The sequence below is a fragment of the Mesoplodon mirus genome, assembly GCF_964341445.2.
Source record: "Mesoplodon mirus genome assembly, chromosome: 3".
In the NCBI taxonomy this organism is placed as follows: domain Eukaryota; kingdom Metazoa; phylum Chordata; class Mammalia; order Artiodactyla; family Ziphiidae; genus Mesoplodon; species Mesoplodon mirus.
This window is the reverse complement of record NC_138978.1, coordinates 25,266,504-25,290,884: the sequence shown is the minus strand read 5'-3', so window position 1 is coordinate 25,290,884 and position 24,381 is coordinate 25,266,504. Positions and strand designations below refer to the sequence as shown.

Below are 24,381 nucleotides of genomic sequence, written 5' to 3'. Positions count from 1 at the left end.
TCACTTTAAAATGGTTAATTGTATGTCACGTGTATTTAACCTCAGTTTAAAGAAGAGTTTACTTAGATTGGAGGTGTCTGGCTGGGCTGCGAGCCCTTTAAGAGTCACAAGGGGGAGAGGCGGACCTGTAAGAAGACGTGAGGTAGCGCTTGCGCAGAAGAGTCACATGGTGGCTAGGCCGGGAAAATGGCGGCTCCAGGAGAGAGCGGGGCTTCGGGTGGCGGCGGCAGCACGGAGGAGGCATTTATGACCTTCTACAGTGAGGTGAACACAGAGTGAGGGATGGCGGCAACGGGGCGACCCTGCTGGGGCTACGCTTCCAGCGGGCGAAGGCAATGGTCCTTCTGGCCTGGACCGTTGGGCAGCCCCTCCTGTCTGGCCTTTGGGGCGGTGGGGGCTTCGGGAGTGTGTGTGCGTTTCTTCCTGATATTGCGGCGCGGAGATCCCCTGGACGACAGAAAGGGGCGGGGGTCCGGCGTCTGCGGGGAGGCGGCGATCGTGGCCACCGAAGTGCTTGGGCGCGCGCAGAGTTCCCCAGGTCCGCGTAGTCGGGGGCTGGCAGCGGCTGGGAGGCTGGGCCTTCCTGGGGGCGACTTAACCGGCTTGGCCCCCGTTTTTATTCTCAACGGAAGCACTCTCTACTCTTAGTTATCTGTAGTGAGTTTTCCTGGTAGTTACTTCTGCCATTAGCTAACGCTAGGCACTGTGCATTTTGCCGTGTAGGCATTATCTCCCTTTTACAGATGACAAACCTGAGGTTTAGGGAGGTGAAATAATTTGTGCTGCGTCTTAGAGCAGATGACAGCTCGGTATCATGTTGGGAGGGAGTAAGTTTGGTGTGAGCCTCGTTTACTATCACATCTCCAGCGCGTAGTACGTAGTAGCTGCTTAATAAATATTTGTTGAGTAAACGAATGAATGAATAAATGAAGAAAAGAATGGCTTTTGGAGTCAGAGGACCTCGGATTGGATTCGTGCAAGGCAGTTAACGTGACTGTGACAGAATTCTTTCAAGCCATTGATTTTGCAATCCTCAATTTCCACGTTTGTAGAACGAAAGTTAATATTAAAACAAGAGTTTTTTTTTTTTTTTGCTGTACGCGGGCCTCTCACTGCTGTGGCCTCTCCCGTTGCGGAGCACAGGCTCCGGACACACAGGCTCCGCGGCCATGGCTCGCGGGCCCAGCCGCTCCGCGGCATGTGGGATCTTCCGGGATCGGGGCACGAACCCGTGTCCCCTGCATCGGCAGGCGGACTCTCAACCACTGCGCCACCAGGGAAGCCCAAAACAAGAGTTTTAATGAGGGTTAAAGGGTTTAATGTATAAGAAAGTTTCATGAAATATAAAGCAGAAGCATCTTTGTAAGAGTTAAAACAAGGTTGAAAGTGGACCTCTTTAGGTTGGCATGGATTTGAGGAATGGAGTTGCTCCCCACCTGGCTGTGAGTTACTGAGAGTTAAGCACCATGTCACATTCATCTTTTATCTCTGGTAGTTGTAACAGTGCTTGTTACATAGTAGTTTCTCCAAAATATTAAGTTTAAAAACAAATTAGTATGTCCATTTATAGTCTGTGCTTTCAAAATGTCTAATTCACTTGAAAGTGTTAATGCACTGGTACCAGTTTACTGGCTTCTCATGAGTACTCAGCAGTTTTAGTGGAACTTGTTTTAATTACTCTTTCTTAGTTTAAAAAAAAAAGCAATCCTGGTTTGTTTAATGAGAGAAAGTGTCTAAAGAAGGACCCTTTAATCATCATTAACTAATATTTATTGAGCACCTGATATGGTCTAGTGTACTGTTTAGGTCCTGGAGAAATGGTAGTGAACAACAGAGAGAAAAATCCTGTCTTCATAGAGCTTTCATTCTATTGAGAAGGATAAACAATGAATAGATGTACAATATACTGTCAGGTAGTGATAAGTGCTATGAGGAAAAATGAGTCTGGGAAAAAGAGAGTCGGGGGAGGGGCATGCTATTTTACAAAAGAGTGAAGAGGGAAGATGCTGAAATGGATTAGCTTTTTATGTTACTGAGATCCTTTCCAAATCCATTTTGGCCATAGAAATAAAGATGGTATATATAACATGCCAGAGATTCGTTCCAACTAAAATTTCAGTTCTGACAGTGGCACCAAGGATGTTTTCCTGGGACTACCTGGTGCTTGTTCTCTTTAACACTGTGTTCAGGTCAGGGATTTTTCTAACTATTAGAATTAGAAAGGCGGAGTTATTTGCTCTCTCCCACACACTTTTTTAGTGCTGCTTTTAGTGTATATTTCAGTGTAATTGTATTTTTCCTTTCTTAAAAAGTTGTAAATTAATGTGAACATTCACAAGTACATCATTCGTCATTAGAGGGGAAGCTCTTTGAAGGCGGTGGCTGTGACTTATTTATTTTTGAATCTTCTTGCTGCCTTGCTCTGGCATCAAACTGTTGGGCCTAAAATTCTGGTTTATAAATTGGGTGATTGGGAAAAAATCTGGTTTACAGGTTGTCTGGTTACCAGTCAGTTGACCTAAATCTCAGTTTTCTTATCTGCAAAATGGGGATAATAGTGGTACCTACCATGTAGGATTGTTGAGAGGAATAAACACCTGTAAAGTTTTTACATTATATTAAAATTCAGTAAATGGTAGCTGTTGTAATTATTTCTCAAAGTGTTTAGCAAAATACCTTGAATGTGTGGACACGCAAATAAATGTTTACTGAACATGTCTGTGAGTAACTTGTTAAGATGATAATTCAGAGTTCATTACTGAGCTTTACTAATGAGGTTTTTATCCCCTTTATTTTAGGTGAAACAAATAGAGAAGAGAGATTCAGTTCTAACGTCCAAAAATCAGATCGAAAGATTGACTCGTCCTGGTTCCTCCTACTTCAATTTGAACCCATTTGAGGTGAGGTATCTGATGTTGCTGTGACCCTTGATAGGGAGCTTTACGTAGCTGCGGCCAGACTTGCCTCGGAACACACACCTAATTTGTACTATGCATAGTTGGAGTTGAACGTGGGTGGTTTATTGTGAGCAGAGCTTGCTCTCATCTTTTAGTCACCCAAATATATATGGATTTATTTTCAAATGTGAAGGAATAGCTAGCCTTGGTAAATTTAGGGTCTTAGATTTAATTTGTTTGTTAAAACTTTTCTGTTTCACCACAATAAAAAAAACCTAACAACCCAAAAATGTTCACAAGATTATAGACAAGCAAGTACACTTTTTAGCTTCCTTAGTTTTATAACTTTAAGTGTTTCCTGATTATAAAAGTAAATCATATTTCTAATAAAAATTAGAAATATAGAAAAAGCAAGGAAAAAAATCATGTATAATTGTACCTAAGAAAACACCTGTTTATGCTCCAACTGTTTTTAGTATTATTTAGAAACAAAGAGGGTCGTGCAGTTCATGCTGCTTTCTTTTCTTTTATTTTTTAAAAGTTTTAAAAAATATATAAATTATTTATTTATTTAAAAATTTGACTGTGTTGGGTCTTCATTGCTGCGCGTGGGCTTTCTCTAGTTGCAGCGAGTTGGGGCTACTCTTTGTTGGGTGCGCTCTAGATGTGCAGGCTTCAGTAGTTGTGGCACACGGGCTTAGTTGCTCCGAGGCATGTGGGATCTTCCCAGACCAGGGCTCGAACCCGTGTTCCCTGAATTCGCAGGCGGATTCTAAACCACTGCGCCACCTGGGAAGCCCCATGCTATTTTATTTTATTTATTTATTTTTTTGAATTTTATTTTATTTATTTATTTTTATACAGCAGGTTCTTATTAGTTATCTATTCCCATGCTATTTTTTTTTATTTTATTTTATTTATTTATTTATTTATTTATTTATGGCTGTGTTGGGTCTTCGTTTCTGTGCGAGGGCTTTCTCCAGTTGCAGCAAGTGGGGGCCCCTCTTCATCGCGGTGCGCGGGGCCTCTCACTATCGTGGCCTCTCTCGTTGCGGAGCACAGGCTCCAGACGCGCAGGCTCAGTAATTGTGGTGCACGGGCCCAGTCGCTCCGCGGCATGTGGGATCTTCCCAGACCAGGGCTCGAACCCGTGTCCCCTGCATTGGCAGGCAGATTCCCAACGACTGCGCCACCAGGGAAGCCCCCCATGCTATTTTAAATGCTGTATTGTTACATAAACTATTTTTATACACTTTTAAAGTCTCAATTATTATTTCAACAATTCCTTTATTGTACAATAATTAAACTAGTTTCTAATTGTCACAACTATAAGTAACTTTGAAACGAATGTTGTTACGTCTTATAAAAAACACTTATTGAGCACTTATTAAAAAAAACCTTTTCCCCACTTCATTTTATTGCGGTAAAGTATACATAACGTAAAATTAACCATTTGAACCATTTTTAGGCATACAGTTAAGTAAGTACATTCACAGTGTTGTGCAATCATCATCCCTCTCCATTTCTAGAAATTTTTCATCATTCCAAACTGAAACTTCAAACCCATAAAATAATAACTCTCCAGTCCTCCTAACCCCAACCCCTGGTATGCTCTATTCTGCTTTTTGTCTATGAATGCCTTTTCCAGGTGCCTCATAAAATGTTTGTCTGTTTATGTCTGGCTTATTTAACTTAGTAAAGTATTTTCAAGATTCACCAATTGGGAGCTTCCCTGGTGGTACAGTGGTTGAGAGTCCGCCTGCCGATGCAGGGGACACGGGTTCGTGCCCCGGTCCGGGAAGATCCCACATGCCGCGGAGTGGCCAGGCCCATGAGCCATGGCCGCTGAGCCTACGCATCCGGGGCCTGTGCTCTGCAACGGGAGAGGCCACAACAGTGAGAGGCCCACGTACCACAAAAAAAAAAAGAAAAAAAGATTCACCAATTGTTTCTGTTTTTTTGAAGAATAATTTTTGAAGAATATTTTTCATTTTAAAACAATCTCACATTTGCAGAGAGGTTGCAAGTAAGTTGTCAATATGACACCCCATCTCCCTGAAATACTTTAGTGTATTTTCCAACGAACAGCATTCTCCTACTGAACCACAATATAACAATCAAAACCAGGAAATAAAGGTTTTTTGTTTTTGTTTTTTTTAGGAAATAAATGTTGATGATTTATTTTACTATGTGATCCTCAGACCCCATTCAAACTAGCTAATTGTTTCAGTGATGTCCTTTATAGCAAAAGGATCCAGTCTGGAATCTCTGTTACATTTAGTTGTCATGTCTCATTAGTCTCCCTCAGTCTGGAACAGTTCCTCAGTCTTTCCTTGACTTTCATGACCTTGGCATTTCTGAAGATTACAGGCCAGTAATTTTGTAGCATCTTTCTCAACTTGAGTTTGTTTGATGTTTCTTCACATTAGATTCAGTTTATGCAATGTTGACAGGAATAGCATAGAAGTGGTACTGCATTTTTCTCCTTGTAACCTGTAAAGTGGTACGTGATTTTGATTTATCCTGTTATTAATGATATTACTTGATCACTTAAAGAGGTGCCTACTAGGCTTCTTCATGAAGTTAACTTTTTTCCCCCTTTGTAATTGATAAGTATTTCATGAGGAGGTACTTTGAGTATGTGTGAATATACTGTCCTTATCAAAGTTTCAATTTATTCATTTGTCAGTATAGACTTGGGGTTTCCTATTTTATTCAGTGGGTTATAATTTGATATTACTTATTTCAATGCTCAAACGTCCCAAATTTGACCAGTAGGTTACTTTTAAGCCTTTCCTGTCTTTTTGATATGTCTTCATCATTCTTTGATTACTAGGCACTCTTGTACTTTTCCTGACCCAGCCTGGAATTAACCATTTCTTTGAGGAGTTCTGATTCCTTTTAATGAAGAATGATATTTAGAAATCAAGATTTGGATGCTAGGTATACCCATTGCCATTGGGATGTCACTACTCCCAGACCCTATTGGTAGACAGAGCTAAGGAGTGTGTGTGTGTGTGTGTGTGTGTACATACACATACACGTATTACATAAAAGTTCAATCCAACATCACAGGGTTTATTCTAGGGTTTTTTTTCTTTCCATGTTCATAGTTCCCTTCTCTGAGAAATATGGCTCCCACTGTCTTTAATATATATATTTACTTAATTGATCCTCCTGTATGAATCTGATCTCGATCTCCTATTGCCATTCCTTCCCTCATGTGAATGACCTCCTCACCCTGCTTCACTCTGACACCAACACCAGGTTGCCTCACTGTGCAAAAACCCTTCTCCCCACACCTGAACTCTAAACTCCAATGCCAGGTCACCCTTCAGTGTGGGTATGTTTCTCACCTGGCTCTGCCTCCCTGTGCCTGCCCTCCACCCCCAAGGGCTCTCTTCATCCCTCTTGGGCTCCAGCATCCTCCCCACCAAGTAGGCATGCTTCCTTCCTACCCTGCTGTGGTTTTGACACCCTGTGTCAGGCTACCTCCCTCTGGGAACACCCTCCTCATCTTTACTGGGTTCTGACTCCACACTCCAGGTCCCCCCACACTCCAGGTCCCCCCCTGCAGGGAGGTCCTCTTCACTCTGCTCATGTTCCAACTCTCAGTGCCAGTTGTACTTGGGCTCCTACACCTCAAGTTGAGCTGCCCTGTTACATTGGATGCTCTCCTACATGGGCACCCACCTCACCAGGCACAGGCTTCCACACCCCATGCTAGGCTTGGGCTTTGTGGAGATGTCCTTGCTTGGGCTCCTGCACCCTGTGCCCTCCCATATTGACAATCTCACTCTGCTTAGGTTCTGACACCCTATGGCAGGCCACCTGTCCATAGAGGTGCCCTCCTCAACCCACTCTGGCACTTTATGTCAAGTTACCCTTCTGTGGATGCTCTTCTCACCCTGTTGGGGCTCCAGCACCACATGACTAGCCGACACTCCTCGTGTGGTTACTGTCTTCTTTGTCCCAGATGGGCTCTGACACTCCGCTCTGGGCCATCTTGACTCCTCACCCAAAGTAGATGTCTACTTCGCCTGGCCCCACTTAACATATTTGAAAGGGAAGAGGAAGATGAAAAGCTTAAAGAGTATTTAGATATGATTTTGGGGAGGGCGTAGGGGGAGATAATATGTTTGAAAGAACTTGATGGTATGTCCTTTCTGTTTAGTCATATATATATTTTTTTAATATTTATTTGGTTGCACTGGGTCTGTAGTTGAGGCAAGCGGGCTCCTTAGTTGTGGCATGCAAACTCTTAGTTGCAGCATGCATATGGGATCTAGCTCCCAGACCAGGGATCGAACCCTGGCCCCCTGCATTGGGAGCATGGAGTCTTATCCACTGCACCACCAGGGAAGTCCCTAGTCATATTTTTAAATTGAGATAGTATGTACTGTGAAAAGGGGACACATGATCATATAACTTAACTGTTTATTTAAGATAATTAGTGTTTCCTGTGGAGATCTGTTGATGAGGAGTAACAGATTGTTGGGACCAGTATGAATGCTAGGATTTTACTGTCCTACCAGTTAATGTGATCTGGAAGTGGAACTCACTGCCCCATAGCTCCTGTCCTGATTATAGGAAGTGTGTTTGTTTTTTAATTTTATTTATTTTTTTCACTGCATGGCATGTGGGGTCTTAGTTCCCTGACCAGCCATTGAACCCGGGCGGTTGGCAGTGAGAGCTCAGAGTCCTAACCACTGGACCACCAGGGAATTCCCGGGAAGTGTGTTTGAATGTGTAAAGAATATGGTAAGGTTGACAAACTTGGGGAGGTGCCAGATTGTGTTTGAGTGAGCAGGACTCCATGACTGTCCATTAGAACTTTTGTCTTTTCTCTTTCATACAAATATGCTGGCCACTTTATAGGATGGGTGTCATTGTCTTTTTTTAAATTGAAGTATAGTTGGTATACAATGTTGTGCTAGTTTCAGGTGTACAGCAAAGTGATTCAGTTATACTATATATATGTGTGTGTGTGTATTCTTTTTCAGATTCTTTTCCATTATAGGTTATTACAAGATATTGAATATAGTTCCCTGTGCCATATAGTAGGTGCTTGTTGTTTATCTGTTTTATATATGGTAGTGTGTGTCTGTTAATCCCAAACTCCTAATTTAGCCCCAAGCCCCCGCCAGTTGTCTTCTTACAAAGTTGGTTTTTGACCCTAAGTCAGGAATAGGTGTTGCTAGCAATTTAGGAAATCAGTAACTTCTGTTTTTTCATGCAACAACTACTGAGACATCTAAATGAATCAGACTTTTCTCCAGAGGTAAGCAGACTGGTTTCTTCCTAGTAAGGAGAAGTGATGCAGTAATAGCTGTCCTCTTGGCTATAAATTGAAATGCAAGTAGTTGTTCTATATACCATCTTCCTGAGCAGCAGGTAGAAAAGGGACTCTGATGGGTCTTATTACAGGAATCCTAATCCAGGGGGCACTCCCCCCCCCCCCCCCCCCCCCCCGCTTCCTGCCATCACTGCACTATTTGGATGCATTTCTAACCTTCAGCCATTTTCTAAACATCTTTCTTATGCATTCTACAATTGTTCCTAGGTTAAGGACCCTCCCCTACTTCCTTCCATAAGCTTAGATGAACCTGTGCGCCTGCTCAGCCCTGCCTTTTTCATGTTCCTTTTTTCTGTTTAACTTTATTTTTTATAAAGATTTTATTATTTATTTATTTATTTATTTATTTTATTTATTTTTGCAGCAGGCGGGATGCGGCGTGAGGGCTTCTCTCTAGTTGTGGAGTGCAGGTTTTCTCTCTCTAGTTGTGGTGCGCAGGCTCCAGGGCATGTGGGCTCTGTAGTTTGTGGCACGTGGGCTCTAGTTGAGGTGCGCGGGCTCAGTAGTTGTGGCGTGCAGGCTTAGTTGCCCTGCAGCATGTGGGATCTTAGTTCCCTGACCAGGGATCGAACCTGTGTCCCCTGCATTGTAAGGTGGATTCTTTACCACTGGACCACCAGGGAAGTCCTTCTATTTAACTTTAAAGCCCCAGAAGGCAGCACCACAGGCGTCGTTTTCTGTTTATCTTGTTCAGCACGTTGGAAAGAAAGGTATTTATCTCACAGGATTCTGGAACTTGCACATTATTAACAGCTCAGAGAGTTCAGATGTGACCTAAGACTGGATTCCTCTTTCAAGCAGAAGATCCTAAAGGAGACTGTGGCGGTTTATTTGAGTTCAGGAACTTATATAAATGCCACAGTCAAGCATTTTTGTTTCTGTGTGATGATTTATTAACTCTCTGAGGTCCAAGACTGTGGATTTTTCTTTGCAGTATCCCCAAAGCCTGAGACACAGTGGGAGTTCAGAAAAATCTTCCAAGAATCTGAACAGACCTGTGTGCTTCCTTAGAGCCATATTGGTTATATGGTATTTATCATTTTGGTAAGAATTATTTGTGACTTGTCTGTTCCTTCCCTCGTGGACCTTAAATTCTATGAGAACAGTAGTGAGCACAGGATCTAGCAATCCCAGGTGCTCCATAAGTTTGTACTGAATGTATAAAACTGGCTTCAAAGGGGTTTGGGCCGTAGTTATAAGCCCATTGTCTTCACTGTGTTTCATGGCCACATATGGCACCTCCAACTCTTAATGGTAGAAGAGGAGTCAGATTAGCTAGCTTTGAAGGCACTCAGTGAATATATGTTGCTAGTGATCAGTACACATATGACCCTTGGAAAAATAACTTTTGTTGTGTGTGTGTTTGTGTATATTTATACATACCTTCTTCATTTTTGCCAAATCATCTGAAAGTAAGCTGCAGACATTGATGCTTCATGCCTAAGTACTTTCGCATGCATCTCCTCAAAACAAGAACACATTTCCTGTTGTAGTGTTCCTTCTGGTAAACAGGAGGTTGGCAACAAATAGAAACACCTCTCCTCACACTCCACCAGCTCATAGGCGGGTCAGATGAAACTGCCAGCCTGTTGGTATCTGTGTACTAAGAGAATCTGGTACCTTGGAGGGCTCTGGTTTGGTACAAGGGAGACTCCCTGTTGACAGGATAAGCACTTGCCACATGAAATTCAGGCTCACAAAAACTCTCCTGTGTTATCTTGTGCTATCTCTGACCCAAATTTTAGCACCAATTTTTTTCACTTTCTAGGATTCAAACACAAAGGAACCAGTGTCCAGAGGCAAGTGACATAGGCCTTAAACTTGCGGCCATCCTTAATTTCCTCGTTCATAAAAGTTCCTTAGAAAATCCAAATCCCCATTCCTCTTTTTAAACAGATTCCTGCCTTCAGCCCCAATGGCCAATAGCAGACATCTATTTCCCAATGGACGAGAGACATTCCTTCATCTTCTTGGTCATGGTTGGGGTGAGGTTCATGTGGTCATCCACACACTTTCTCACGCAACTCTCCAGCTGCTGCTTCACCTGAAGCTGTTTACTCCCTGCATCTATTGAATCTTTGGCTTTGTCGTTGCAATGCATAGTGCACCGGGCCAGGCCGTCCTGGAACTTCTCCAACTCGGTGGTCACCAGGGCCTGGGCTTGAGCCAGAGGTGCATGGCAGCACGCAATGCACTGGTGCACTTGCTGCATGGACGCCTGGCTGTCCTCACAACAGACGGCGCTGCAGCGGGACATGAGGCCCTGCATCTTTCCCAGATGTTCTGTCTCTCCAGACTCTTCACCATAGAGTCCGCCGCCTCCTGCACCAGGAGCTGCTGCAGCTCCGCCATGGCGACCCGGCGCTGCTCCCTGCCGGCCGGCGCCCACATGGACTCCCGCTCAAGAGCCCGCCCCCTCGCGCCCTCGCCCCCTCGCCGCCGCTTCCTGGGTCACTGCGGCCCGCCCTTTCAGATAATTCTTTTCTTATACAACTTTTCATTTTCCTAAGCATAATTGCCTTGCTTTTTTCATTTGCTCAGTTTTTAAAGTTCTAATCACTATTAAATCATTCCCAGACTCAGCTAGGACCTAAAACTCTGCTTCATTCGTTCAAATCCAGTAGATAAGTTATCAGTCCTTTCTTTCCCCCTTAGAGATCTACCTTGTATACTCCATTTTTAAAATGATACATAGCATTAAATCTTAAGACTGTAAAAAAAAAAAAAAAGAACACATTTCCACATAACCACAACACCATTACCACACCTAGGAAAAACTTTTTCCTAGGAAAAACCACATTACTGCAGTTCAGCAACATCATCTGGCATAAAGTCCACACTCCCTGGCATTGCTCTCAGATTTCCACTCTGGGCTGAGAACTGTTGAGCCATGTAAATTATAACATGGAGCCAAGTGGACATTTCTTGATTGAGATGAAAATCAGCTGTGGGGGGGCTTTATTTGAAGATCTACAGTTCTCCCTCATTAAAAAAAAAAAAAAAATCAGGTAGCCAGCCTAATTATTTCCATGTTGAGTTGCTGTACTTTCTCCATATTTGCAAAGGTAAGTAGAGGGTGGGTACTTTTCTTAATGAATGAAGGAGAAAGGCAACATTTTTCTCATGGCCTGTAAACATGTCCCTGGGTGTAGGGTAATTTATTATTTTTCTGATGGAGTGAAAGAAACCACTGAATTAATTTGAGAACCCTGAAACACTATAGCTATTATTCTGTTATTGGTTTACTCATTTATATTTCTTGAACATTTTTTAGAACTGTATGCCAGGTACTGTTATAGAATGTTGAGTACTGTTCTAGATGCTGATTATAAAATGTATAATTATTGAGCATCTCTTAAATCTATAAATTCTTTTAATCTCTTTTACAGTTTTGATTTTGATTCTTCCAGGTTCTTCAGATAGATCCTGAAGTGACAGATGAAGAAATAAAAAAGAGGTTTCGGCAGGTATGATACTATATTCCTGTAATAGGTGGAGTTTGAACCTTTTAAAAATGTATTGAGCACATGATTCTCTTAGGACTTGAGGGTTATTATCAGGGCATTCTATTATGACTTTTGGGCCAAAATTTAATCTTTTTTTTTTTTTTTAAGGCTATGTAACTCTGAAAAAAAACTTACAGTGACATACAAATCTTAAATAATTTAATGACCATAGCTTACCTGTGAATAGGATGAATTTTACATCCAAATAGAATCTCTCCAATTCCTTAATTAAGAGAGAGAAGTACAAGGTAGAGTAGTAGAGCTTACATGGAGTCATACTTATCAAATCCTCTGGCTTCTAGGAGATTATAACAGTTTTATTTTTAAGTTCATTTAACAGTGTTAAATGATTTTATTTTTAAAGTTCTATTCCTCCGTAATTTTATCTTTTACAAACTTATATGAATACTCAAAAGATACCTGGTTTAATATAGAGTGCTTTCAGAAAGTTCTCTAGGAAAGGGGATCCTCCACCTCTGATTCTTGCCCATTCTAATATTTAATAACTCAAGCTGCAGAGTTTTATAGTAGCCTGTTAAAACACCTTTCCAGTTTTGACAGCTGAGTAACCCCCCCAGCCTTTTCTTCTATGAGTTGAATAATCATACTCCCTGTAATGTCTTTGCAAATTGGATTTTCTGTATATTTCATGTCTTTTTTTTCAACTTTCCTCAACTTATATTTTTTATATACTTCATATTTTAATAGGGCCTGACCAGTGCTGAATATAATTCTCAGCTCCTGCATGACAGACTTGTTAATATCCAGTGTTATGCTTGCTTTTTCAATACAGTCATTGCCTCCACATTGCTGACTCATAATCGTCTTCTGATGTACTATTAAGCCAAGGTGTTTTTATCTTTGCCTACTCAGTCATTTCCCATTATATAACTTTATAGCTTTTTTGCTTCCTGATTTCTTCTCTGCGCTTATATTCAGCTTTTTCCCCTTCTTCTAAAATTTCAAGTTTTCTAATGTAATGCATTAGAAATCTTTCCCAATTTAATAAGCAGTCATTCAAATTCATAGTCAAAACTTTTAGACTATTTATGTAGCTATATGAAGAACTCAATAAGAGTTCTTATTTAGTCATTAATAGAGCCTAATAGTTAAGAATGTGGGTGCTGGAGCTGTATGGCTTGAGTTTCTGTCTTGGCTGTACCTCTGACAAGCAGTGTGAGCTCTGGCTAGTTACTTTCAACCTTCCTGTGCCCTGTTAGCTCATTTGTAAAATGCATGTAATGATGTTGGCTGCCCCTGGGGTTTTTATAAGGATTTGAATGAGGCAACACACCTAAAGCACTTAGAATAGGTCTTGGCCTATGGTATGTCCTCTTCATGTGCTAGCTGTTGCCTTTGTGTGTTAGTATGCTAAGTTCTTTACTCATTATCTCATTTCATCCTTACAACACAGTGAGATATAGGTATACAGTATTGTCCCACTTAGAGAGGAGGAAACTGAGACGGAGATAGATCAAGTGAATTGCTCAAGGTCTCACAGCTAGCAGGTGATTGAAGTTGAAATTGAAACCCAGGATTTTGGCTCCAGTAATGCTGGATTTAGCAGTAGATCCCTACTTGATGTCATCCCCGAGCACAGTCGCTCTGTTCAAACTGTTTCTGTCTGATGGTGATAGTAGGTCAGTGGTTCTTAACCCTGGCTGTCTGAAAGGATCACCTATGGAGGTTTTTGCTTTTTAACTTTTTGTTATAAGAAATTTTCATTATATTTTAAAAAGAAAGAATAAAGAGGGGCTTCCCTGGTGGCGCAGTGGTTGAGAGTCCACCTGCCGATGCAGGGGGACACGGGTTTGTGCCCCGGTCCGGGAAGATCCCACATGCCGCGGAGCGGCTGGGCCCGTGAGCCATGGCCGCTGAGCCTGCGCGTCCGGAGCCTGTGCTCCTCAACAGGAGAGACCACAACAGTGAGAGGCCTGCGAACCGCAAAAAAAAAAAAAAAAAAAGAAAGAAAGAATAAAGCAATGAAAGCCCATATATTCACCATCTATATGCAACAGTTCCCTTCATTAACTATATATGTATTTTTGGCAGAACTGTAATTTACAGACACTATGATACTTCACCACTAAGTACTTAAGCAGTTATCCCGCAAAAGTAAAAAAAGGACATTTTCTTGCATAACTACTTGTCACACCTAACAAATTAACACTAATTCCTTACTATCATCTGATACCCAGTCTAGTGGAGGTTTAAAAAGTACAGATGCCAGAGACTGATTCAGAAGGTCTCAGGCTGGAAAGTAGACCTCTGTATTCCTAAAAATCTGCACAGGGTTGGAACGCAGCCAGAGCTGAAAGCCACTGCTCTATATTAGAAGTTCTTTTAGGAAAGAGATGATATCTTAGACCTGTTTAATCCTCTCTAGTGCTCCATATAAGAAACATAAAAGGAACTTGGTACTTTCTGTGTTTTCCTTCCCCCTCCCAAATTATCACAACATCTTCATAATGCTAGGCTTACATTTGTGCTCAAGTAAATGTTTTCCATCTGTGCAATTACCTGTTTGGCACTTGAATTTTATTAAGGACTAACACTTCTGGGCATTTTATGATATTTATTAATTTTTAAAAAATGCTTCTGGCTGGCAGTTTTTGCCCTAATAAGAGCTTTTGGTTGTAAAGAGGCACAGTGCAGATGCAGCGTTACTAAATGTTCCTCTTACTGACAAAGCTATCTCTTCTCTTATTATAGTTATCCATATTGGTGCATCCTGACAAAAATCAAGATGATGCTGACAGAGCACAAAAGGCTTTTGAAGGTATTTGTATATTTACCTGCTTCTGAGTAACATATTGTCAGTGCTCGGGACTAACTGTTCCTAGTCCTGGATCAAGAAAAGAATGTTACAGTTTTGTCTTCTGGTCATGGAGAAGCTGTGGTTTTCAGTAGAATGGTTGTCATTCAAAGCAGAATGTTGCTGTTTAGAAGTAGACCTTAACTTTGGTTTGTTAAAACTTTTATGTGCCAACAAAGATTGTTACTGCATAAGATCATTTTTTTCCTTTGAACATAAAAAATAATTGGAAGAATTTGATCACTGAGTTAAATCTAGATGTGGTGTATTTAACCTTGAACATATATTTAATTTTTTTCCAAGGCTCTCAAGGGAAATCATTGCTGTAGTTGTATGTTTTTAAATTAGCTTAACAACAGTAAATAATTTAACAAAGTAGGGAATGCTTTTAGACGGCACAAGTCCATTTACACTGCCTGAGTATAGTTCAGACTTTGAGAGGGTGTTTGCAGAAACAGTTAATTTCAATGTTTTGCATTAGCTGTGGACAAAGCTTACAAGTTGCTACTGGATCAGGAACAAAAGAAGAGGGCCCTGGATGTAATTCAGGCAGGAAAAGAATACGTGGAACACACCGTAAGTATTTATAGTGCTGCTGTGTTTACAGGAAGTATTAGTAAGCCTTGGGTGCCTTGCCTTGTAGGAGGGTAAATGTTAACATTAACATAGCAATGCCTGACTGGCCTGACTGGCCTGACTGCTCCTGTGGCCTCCACCACTTTGCTGCGGTGGTCATGAACAGTGCGTGTCTGAATCTGGCATTCACTCCTAGAGCTCAGGATGAGTGGCCAGGACGCTGCTCCTGCCTCTTTCCCTAGCAGGTCCCTTGTCGTGGAAAGAGGGTTTTTCTTGCTCTCTCATCGCAGTACCCCATTCTGAAAGTGGAACAGTGGAGCAGCCATGGTGCTGCTTGACCCTGGACTTTTATTCTTGTCTCTGTGAAAGGGTTGAAACAAGGGCTTGAGAAAGGCTGGCAAGGGGATATGAGTAAATATTTAAAAAAAAAAAAAGGACGAGATACATGTCTGTATTAATAGTAGGGTTGGGAAGGACTCAATTGAAATAAATTCAGTTCTAGCTGTCTTTATTTTTTTCCATTACCTAAATCTCCCGAGTGGTGGGAAATGTTAAGACAGCTTCCTTGAGGTAAGAAAGGTCTTTGTTTTAAGTTTTTACTTGCTAGGGTAAGAATCTTGAGGCTGTTTTATAAGAGCAGTTTCAATTGGGAGTGACTATGGATGTGACCTTTTCTTTGAAGAGCTTTGGAATCTGTAACAACTATATAACCAATAATAGTAATGAGGCCAATTTAGATGAGGGACATGAGTAAAAAGAAGAGACAGACTGCCATAACTGTGTCTTGCTGGTCATGTGTTGGAATTTGAGGGCCACATTCTGGTAGAAACCAGAAAAGAACCTGACAATTTGTCCCTGAATTATTGTGATAGTTACCCTTCCTCTGTATTTTGCCTGTAAAGACGCCACCATCAGGCTTTCTGACCACAGGGGGGCAGTAGGGCCTTTTTGAGCTTGGAAGGCACTTGGCTTTTTGCCGGACTGAATGGTAATTTAACGGAGTAATGTCATTCTTTTATGAATGGATAGATTTATTTTGGGGGAGAATCTCAATGGTGGCCAAAGTGATGAAAACATCAGTTAATGTGTTGTGAAGATCGTTGGTTTAAGGAAGTTTCACAGTGAAAATTATCCAGAATGCCGTTGCAGAAATGCCAGAGAACAATCATATTTGATGCTGCAAATTCTGTAGCTTCTTTAAAACTTGACAAATATACTTTTTTTTTTTGCTATAAACACATAACCACAAGCCATGAAAGATAAATGCATAATCTGTTCAATGTATCAAAGGCTCTTTGGATCTGGCCTAGGATCTGATAAGTTGGGGACAACTCCCCAGCTGGTCCCCTTGTGTTGGATCTTAGATGAGGTTAGAGAAAGGACCCCTGGTTCCTAGTTTTCTTTGATTGCGTTGCTGTTTTGGAGGGGAGGGGAGTGGCTCATCTTTTTTAAATGCAAACTTTTTGTTATACCTGTAGAAAAATGCACATATTCTATGTGTGCAGCTTAATGGATGTTCTCAAAGTATGAGTGCTCATTTTTTGATGGAAAAAAATTTCTTTTTAGGTGAAAGAGCGAAAAAAGCAATTAAAGAAGGAAGGAAAGCCTACAAATGTGGAGGAGGATGATCCTGAGCTGGTAAGTTAAATATGAGAAAAACCACTTCATCTTGTGTGAATGGGTTCACTGATCGGTGGGTTAAAGAGAGGGAAGCTTGGGGCTTCCCTGGTGGCACAGTGGTTGAGAGTCCGCCTGCTGATGCAGGGGACACGGGTTCGTGCCCCGGTCCGGGAAGATCCCATGTGCTGCGGAGCGGCTGGGCCCGTAACACATGGCTGCTGGGCCTGCGTGTCCAGAGCCTGTGCTCCTCAACGGGAGAGGCCACAACAGTGAGAGGCCCGCGTACTGCAAAAAAAAAAAAAAAAAAAGGGAAGCTTAAGGTATGTTGCATACATGCTAGAAACATTTTCACTTAAAATATTAAAATGTATATTCATTCTCCTTTTTGAAAAATCCACCTTTTTTTGGACATAGGGCTATGGCCTTTCCTTTGAGGGTTTGTCTGCTCATTGGAGTTTGCAGTAGACTTTATTTTATAAAACACACAGAGCATTATCCATAGTTTCTGCTTTTAATTTCTTTTGAAGAACATTGAAAACTTAGGTACCTGTGAAGCAAAGCAAGAGCAGAATCCTAGATTGTTTTTTCAGTCTTTTCCAGATGTCTCACCTGTACCTAATTCAACAGTGGTTATTTTTAGGGACTTGTGTTTGACTCTTTCTAAAGCAACCAACAAACATTTATTTTTATAACCTCACTCATCAATTTCTGTGATGTTTAAATCACATAAGTACAGTAGTAATTGCAACTGGGATAGACAGCTTGGGAGCAACCACGAATGACTCTTGGTAAACAGCTGTCTACAGCCACGGGTACCCATTGTGCTGCAGGTAATAATGTGCTTCCAGGGAAATGGCAAGCATCTTTTTTTTTTTTTTTTTTTTAGTTTTTATTTGGTTGCGCCAGGTCTTAGTTGCGGCTTGCGGCCCCCTTAGTTGTGGCATGCATGTGGGATCTAGTTCCCTGACCAGGGATTGAACCTGGGCCCCCTGCATTGGGAGTGCAGATTTTAACCACTGCACCACCAGGGAAGTCCCCGAGCATCTGTTAATCCCACGGGTTCTTCAGTGGAGATTGGTTAAGAGAGAGGTTCTACTTATATATTTGTGTCTGATTGCCTCACTAGCCTGAAAATTTTTTTTTTTTTTTTTTTTTTTTTTTTTTGCGGTACGCGGGCCTCTCACTGTTGTGGCCTCTCCCGTTGCGGAGCACAGGCTCAGCGGCCATGGCTCATGGGCCCAGCCGCTCCGCGGCATGTGGGATCCTACCGGACCGGGGCACAAACTCGTGTCCCCTGCATCAGCAGGTGGACTCCCAACCACTGCGCCACCAGGGAAGCCCCGCCTGAAAAATTTTAAGTCATCTTAATCTTGCCTCAAGTTAGGTCAATAAATAACTTAATCCACATGCTTATTTTAAAAGATTTATAGAGGAGCAGCTGTCTTATTAGGGAAACTTCCGATCAACTTCTTCCATCAGTGATCTTACTAACAGCAACTGGTCCCCTCTTCTGTTTGGTAACACTGCTTGAGAACTGTTAGGCCATCTTTTCCACTAGCCACTTGTTTGGGGTTTACTCCATTCCAGTATTTTAGTTTTTTTTCTCCTCAGCCCTACTTTCCCTTCCCTTTAATTATCCTTTTTAGTCTTTTCTGAAGACCCTCTTACAAATATTCCTTGCTCCTCCTAAGTTGTTAAGAACCTTAACTTTTTTTAGTTGTCTTTTTTTCCTGCTTATAAAGGAACCCATGCTAATGATAGAAAATTTGGAAAAAGCAGACAAATATAAAAAATTAAAATCACCAGAAACTGTTCATCCAGGAGCTTTTAAAAATATTGAAATATTCATTACAGATTCCTTCACCTCTTTGATGTTTGTCCTTATTAGGGGCTGGAGTTTGTCAGCATTGCTTTCATTGAGCAGTGCCTGGCAGGTAACAGTATTAAAGAGAAGTGACAGTAATTTGAGGATTCCTTTACCTCTCCTTTTTTCCATATGTCACTCTTGCTCCAGTGTCTCTGATTTTAGGATATAAATCGTATGGAATCTGCATGATGGGTTATTTTTTATATTTCTTTGTATATTTAAAATACTTTATATTTTGGGGAAAAAGTTTTAAAGATAAGAGTTTTGTTTTCTATCTAATGCTGTGTTACCTGTTTCTGCCAATGTAAGAGTCAGAATATAAGCTCAGCTGCATACAGCTGAGACCCCAAATGACAGTGGTTTGAACAAGTCAGTGACTTTTTTCTCTCCTGTGTAGTAGTCTTTGGGAAGATGGTTGCTGGACTGCCTGTCACTCAAGGACTCAGTGTCCTCCTTTCTGTGGCTCTGCCAACAGTGTGTTGCCTCCATTCTCACAGTCCAGGATGTGTCATCACCTAACCCATGTACAGACAGCAGGATAGAGGAATAGGGCAGGAGGGATAAGTGTGCTCCCTCTAAGAACACTCCAGAAAGTTGCTACATCACTTTTCCTTATAGCTCATTGGCTAAAACAAGTTACATGGCCACGCCTAGCTACAGAGAAGCCTGGGAAATACAGGCTTTTGCACTGGGTGGCCATGTGCTTTAAGATAAGGGAGTGTACAAGAAGGTAGAACACATCATGGGGCGAGGATAGGGGACAACTAGTATCTCTGCCACAGTTGGGAGACTCCTGAGACTTGTCTGATAGCACCTGCATATCTCCAGTACCTCTCTTGGTGCCTAGCTCAGAGTAATTATAAAATATGCATGAAAAGAAAGAATGAAAGTTATTTTTGGAAGTTCTTTGGAAGAAAGGGCCCTCCAAAATTTCAATGGTTGTGATAAGTGGGAAATTTTTTTTTTCTCTTATTGGTGCTTTTTACCAGAGCAAGCTCCTCTGTATCATCTGAATGGTGAAAGTGGAAAGAGCTCATAGGAGGATGTGTTATTATCTCCCAGGAGAGAGCCAGCATCCTGAAGTGGTTCTCTCTGGAGAGTCTTTTTTCCTTGCTGGTCTAATCTGCTTTTGTCCTGGGCTCCATCTAAAAATATTTGATTCAAATTGCTGGTAAAATATTTACTTTGCTTTTCTTCTTAATTTTTTTGTAGTTCAAACAAGCAGTATACAAACAGACCATGAAACTCTTTGCTGAGCTGGAAATTAAAAGAAAAGAGAGAGAAGCCAAAGAGATGCATGAAAGGTATTATATTAGTATATCCGTTTAAGCCATGTCTGTCTGAATACCTAGATTAACCAAGATGGTCTTCGGAGATTTTCTTGGTGAAGGAATTATGTTACAGTACATCGTTTAAGAGACTGTCTAAAATAGTTATCTGAAACAGCCAAACTTTTGAATCACTAGGGTAAGGAATTCTCTCTGACTTTTGGGAAATATTGAATAGGCCTGTCCTTAGGGAGTTTATAATCAAGATTGCTGTGTGTTTTCTTCCTGATTTCCTGGAGTGAAGTAGGCAGTTATTCAGGCCAGAGCCTTTTGTGTGACTAGTGGCTGCAGCTTTGGTGAGTATGTAGTGTTGTACAGTGTAATCACTTACAATATATTTATTGCCGGAAAGTATGATTTCCTTTGCTCATCAGAAATCTTGAGGTTAATTTAGTTTATTATGTGTTTTGTATTGTTGATTGGTGTTTAGCAATAACTAGGTTTTGCTGGTTGGGGTTGTGTGAAATGGCCTTGTTTTAGGATAGGGTTTTGTCCAGTGATCCCCTTGAACAAGAACCTCTGCTATTGTAATGGTCACTCTACTGAAGTAAGGTGGCCTGGGTTCTTGAGATGGCAGGGACTGGGCCTGGAACCTCCGATTAGTGTTGGCTGGGCTTTGACGACCTTGTCTGTCTCTCTCTGTGACAGGGGTATCTGTATCTTGCCCCACAGTCTCATCTGCATGTTTTAGAATGACATTTGTGCAGTGCTTTGAGCCCTTTCCAGACAGCCGTCTTTGGAGAACTCTAGGGAATTGGTTTACTTTATATGCTTGCTTCTGTGGGGAAATGCCTAATTTGTCTGGTTAAAACAGTCTCCAGGTATCATATAAATCCTATGGCCTGGTTTTCCTCCTAGGAAGCGACAAAGGGAAGAAGAGATTGAAGCTCAAGAAAAAGCCAAACGAGAAAGGGAGTGGCAGAAAAATTTTGAGGTAAGTTTCCAAGGTGGCCAGGGACTCTTATTCCAGAGTAAGAAAACTTCCCAGCATAGAAGCTTGATTCCTGGGCATTGCCAGGACTGACTGGAGTGGACGGTCGGGGAAATGGCTTATGTGGGGAAGAGCGGGGGCTTTGGGGACTGAGTCCTGGCTCAGCCACCTCTGCGCTCTGTAGCTTGGCAAGGGCATGATAGGCACAGCTGCCAAGTGGGCTCAGGAACAATGGTTTACACCTCTAATTTAGGGGGTAAACGTGGAGTAGCGCCCTATTTAGAGGTCTGTTAGTAGAAACCAAGGTTCTTGTAACCCCGGTGTCCTGCCTGCAGAGAGACTTATGGCTTGATTCCTCTTTGACATCCTGGTTATATCCATCAGGGGCTCAGCCAGTTTCCTGAATTGAGCAACATTTGGTCTTATCTTCTGTAAGATTTAGGACTCAGGGTAGGGATTGGCTAACCAGCGATGATGGCTTTGTTTCTGTCCCACTGAGTGAATGCACAGAGAGAAAATGAGTAGGCCCCTCGGTAAGGGGCAGGGATCCCAGTGGCCCTCCCAGCACAGCTGGCCAGGCATTGTGCTGGCTTCACGCCTCCGTCCAGGTTTTAAGGGGTAGGAGGAAGGTGCGGGGGAAGGAGCGGCTGTACTGCTGTCAAGCCAGATGGCTTTGAGAACAGGATGCAGCCTCTGAGCCCTGGTGTCTTCGTTTGTGAAATACCAGTGGCACGACACACCGCAGCTTTTGGTGATGGTTAGAAATAGCGTGCAGTAAGTGTCTAGCCCAGAGGTTCTCAGCAAACGATGGCTTTGTTGTGATGAGTATTATTCGTCTCATCCTTTCCAGCCTGTGGCTTATCCTGCCTTCCAGGGGTGGTATGACCCTTTCCTGGGCCCATGGAAGGGGCAGAAAAGCTCTTGCTCTGTTGTAGGATTATTCCAGAGGGCTGGGCCGGGCCGAGCTGGGCTACGAGGGGGATGGCAGAGCAGGCCCTTCCTTTCCCTAACTGGTTTCCTCACCTCAAACCTCTTCTGTGCTTAGGAAAGTCGAGATGGTCGTGTGGACAGCTGGCGAAACTTCCAAGCAAATACAAAAGGAAAGAAAGAGAAGAAGAACAGGACCTTCCTGAGACCACCAAAAGTAAAAATGGAGCAGCGTGAGTGACCCCCTGGGGTCACAGCCACAGAACCTTCCCTCACCTGTCTCCCCCCCTGCTTTGAAGGACTCATTCTTTCCTCCCATTTTCACCCCGACATAGGGTAGTATTTGCTTTTGAGTCCATTTTGTTTTCAATACACTTTAATATCACTCAGAGTAATTCTTTTGTACATTGAAATGAGGGGCTCGGTTTAAACAGAAACCTTCCCCAACCCGCAGACCAACCGGGATCTGGAAGGTGCCACCACTGGTGCCGCCTTCTCTTCCCACAGCCTCTAACTTAATGTTTTGTACTTCACTGAACTGTGATGGTTAGAAACTTCGTGTATAGTTTGTGGAAATCATCCAATTAAACATATTGCTTAAAATGGTGTCGCCATGACTTCAGAGACAAGCCTGGGCCACCTTAGGAAGCCCCTTTCCTTCAGTTGCTTGCTTCTGAGTGTGGCATCCTTCGAAGCCCCAGATCAGGTGGGAAGGCATTGGACACACAGAGCAGTCACTCGATGCCCTGATGTCCCGTGGTGTTTGGCATGTGCTTTCCCGTCTGACTGGCCAATCCGTGTGGCATGAGGCTCCAAGCCACCCAAACCTATTCACTTTCCAAAGAGCTAGCCATCCTCCCTCCAGTACCACTGTGTCCTAGCCTGTCTGCGTTTGTTAGTGGTAATATTCTGTATGTGTAATAAATTTTTATACCCGAACCACTGGTGTACTGTTGCTCAGGTAGTTTTCCGTGGGTGAGTCTCTTGTCGGGCTTGGCCCATCTGCAAAATGCTTTAGAGTTGCATGGACCTGGCTTCTGACCCCTTACTTGCCGAACCTTAATTTCTTCATCTGCAAGTGGGACTATAGATCGCTGGCAGCTTTCAGAGAGGCTTAGGTATGGCATATGTAAGGTAACTACCATAGTGCCCAGTGCGTGTTGCCAGGATTATTTCTGTGCAAAATGAAAATACTGATTATTTTGAGGATTAAATGAAATAATGTATGGAAGCATCCTGCTTACGGTATATACTCCAGTGTCATGCTGGCTGTGAGAGACAGGACCAGCCCTTGGGAGGGACATAAGGTGAAAAATAGAAAGGTGACACCTAAAATGTGAAGACAGGAGAACCTGGGTGACTTGAAGCCAGACTTTTGCATTGTTTTGTAGATGAGTACAGATGTCCAGTAATCACAGAGGTACAATGTCTTGTATCAAGAGATCCTGCAACTTTGACTTGCTTCTCTATGGGAGGGGACAGAAGCTTGGGTGTCTTACTGTCCTTCCCTGTGCAGCTAAGCGAGTCCAAACTGCAGATGATTAGACCACAGGGGGTGGGGGGGAGGGGTTCTAGCTAAAACCTGACCGAGGCAGAGAGAGGGAACTGTTTAGTCACCCGCGGAATGACACCTGTCGTGAGGGAATGCTGATCGTCCTGAGCAGGGAGGTGCCGCCCACCTCACTCCAGGGTGTGTGTGCACACACCCACCCCTTCCTTAGAGCTCTGCAAGCTCGGGAGGGCCAGGCCCTGTCTTTGTCCTCCAGGAGGCTGTACCAGTGATCAGCTACTGGTATGCTTAGGCGCTCAACAAATACGCTGGCTTTGGGATAAAGTGGTGAACACCACGGGTCCCTGCTGCCGACCGCGTCCTACTGGGGCGTGTGGATGGTGAACCGGTGCAAAGATCATGAGAGGCACGATGCGTCCACCGCTCCGAGGAGGGGGCCTTTGATCCTGTTCTTAGCAGCCAGGGAGTGTTTGCTGGAGGAAGTGACCTTTTCAAAGTCGGATGTTTTCAGCTGCAGGGAATAAGTAGTGTAAACAAATGGGCCTATTTTCTCACATAAGTCTGGCGGCAGGCAGTTTCAGGTGTTGTTCATGACCTCAGCGGTGCCACTGAGGAACCAGGCTCTTACTCGGCTTCTCCTCCCTCCTCTCAGGAGGGCTTGTCGTCTTCCAGGTGTAGACTCTCAGAAGGTGGTGACTGCACCACACCCCATATCAATTGCCAAACGAAAGAAGTCATTCATGAAGCAAAACTTCCCCCAAAGGTGTCATTGGCCCCAAAATGCGTGACGTGGCCACCTCTAACTGTAAATTTGGGAAAACAGCAAAGGAGAATGGGCAGGCCCTAGACCAGGACTTGCCCCTTGGGACTGGACACCAACTGTTTCCAGTAAAGTCTTGTTGGCAAGGAAGGAAGAAAGGGAGATTGCCCAGCATAGGTGAGGTAGGACTTGAGGGGAAGATGTTTCCATCAGAGGGAACAGTGTGTGCAAAGACCTGGAAGTAAGAGCACAGCACATTCTTGGAACTGAACACCCTTTGTCACGCCT

General features: G+C 42.8%; 1 protein-coding gene and 1 pseudogene across 2 annotated transcripts; one reads left to right on the top strand and one right to left on the bottom strand.

The window, feature by feature from the left end:
- Positions 1-144: 144 nt before the first annotated feature.
- Positions 145-22,762, top strand: DNAJC8 (DnaJ heat shock protein family (Hsp40) member C8). The gene is made up of 9 exons (XM_082613927.1): positions 145-264; positions 2,799-2,900; positions 11,664-11,720; positions 14,472-14,538; positions 15,056-15,150; positions 16,717-16,788; positions 19,850-19,941; positions 20,824-20,899; positions 21,942-22,762. The coding sequence occupies exons 1-9, from the start codon at positions 187-189 to the stop codon at positions 22,062-22,064; spliced, it is 762 nt and encodes a 253-aa protein (XP_082470053.1). The 5' UTR covers positions 145-186; the 3' UTR covers positions 22,065-22,762.
- On the bottom strand, positions 9,831-10,708 carry LOC309800049 (protein FAM136A-like; annotated as a pseudogene). Its single transcript has one exon. The product of its transcript is annotated as a protein FAM136A-like (transcript).
- Positions 22,763-24,381: the final 1,619 nt, after the last annotated feature.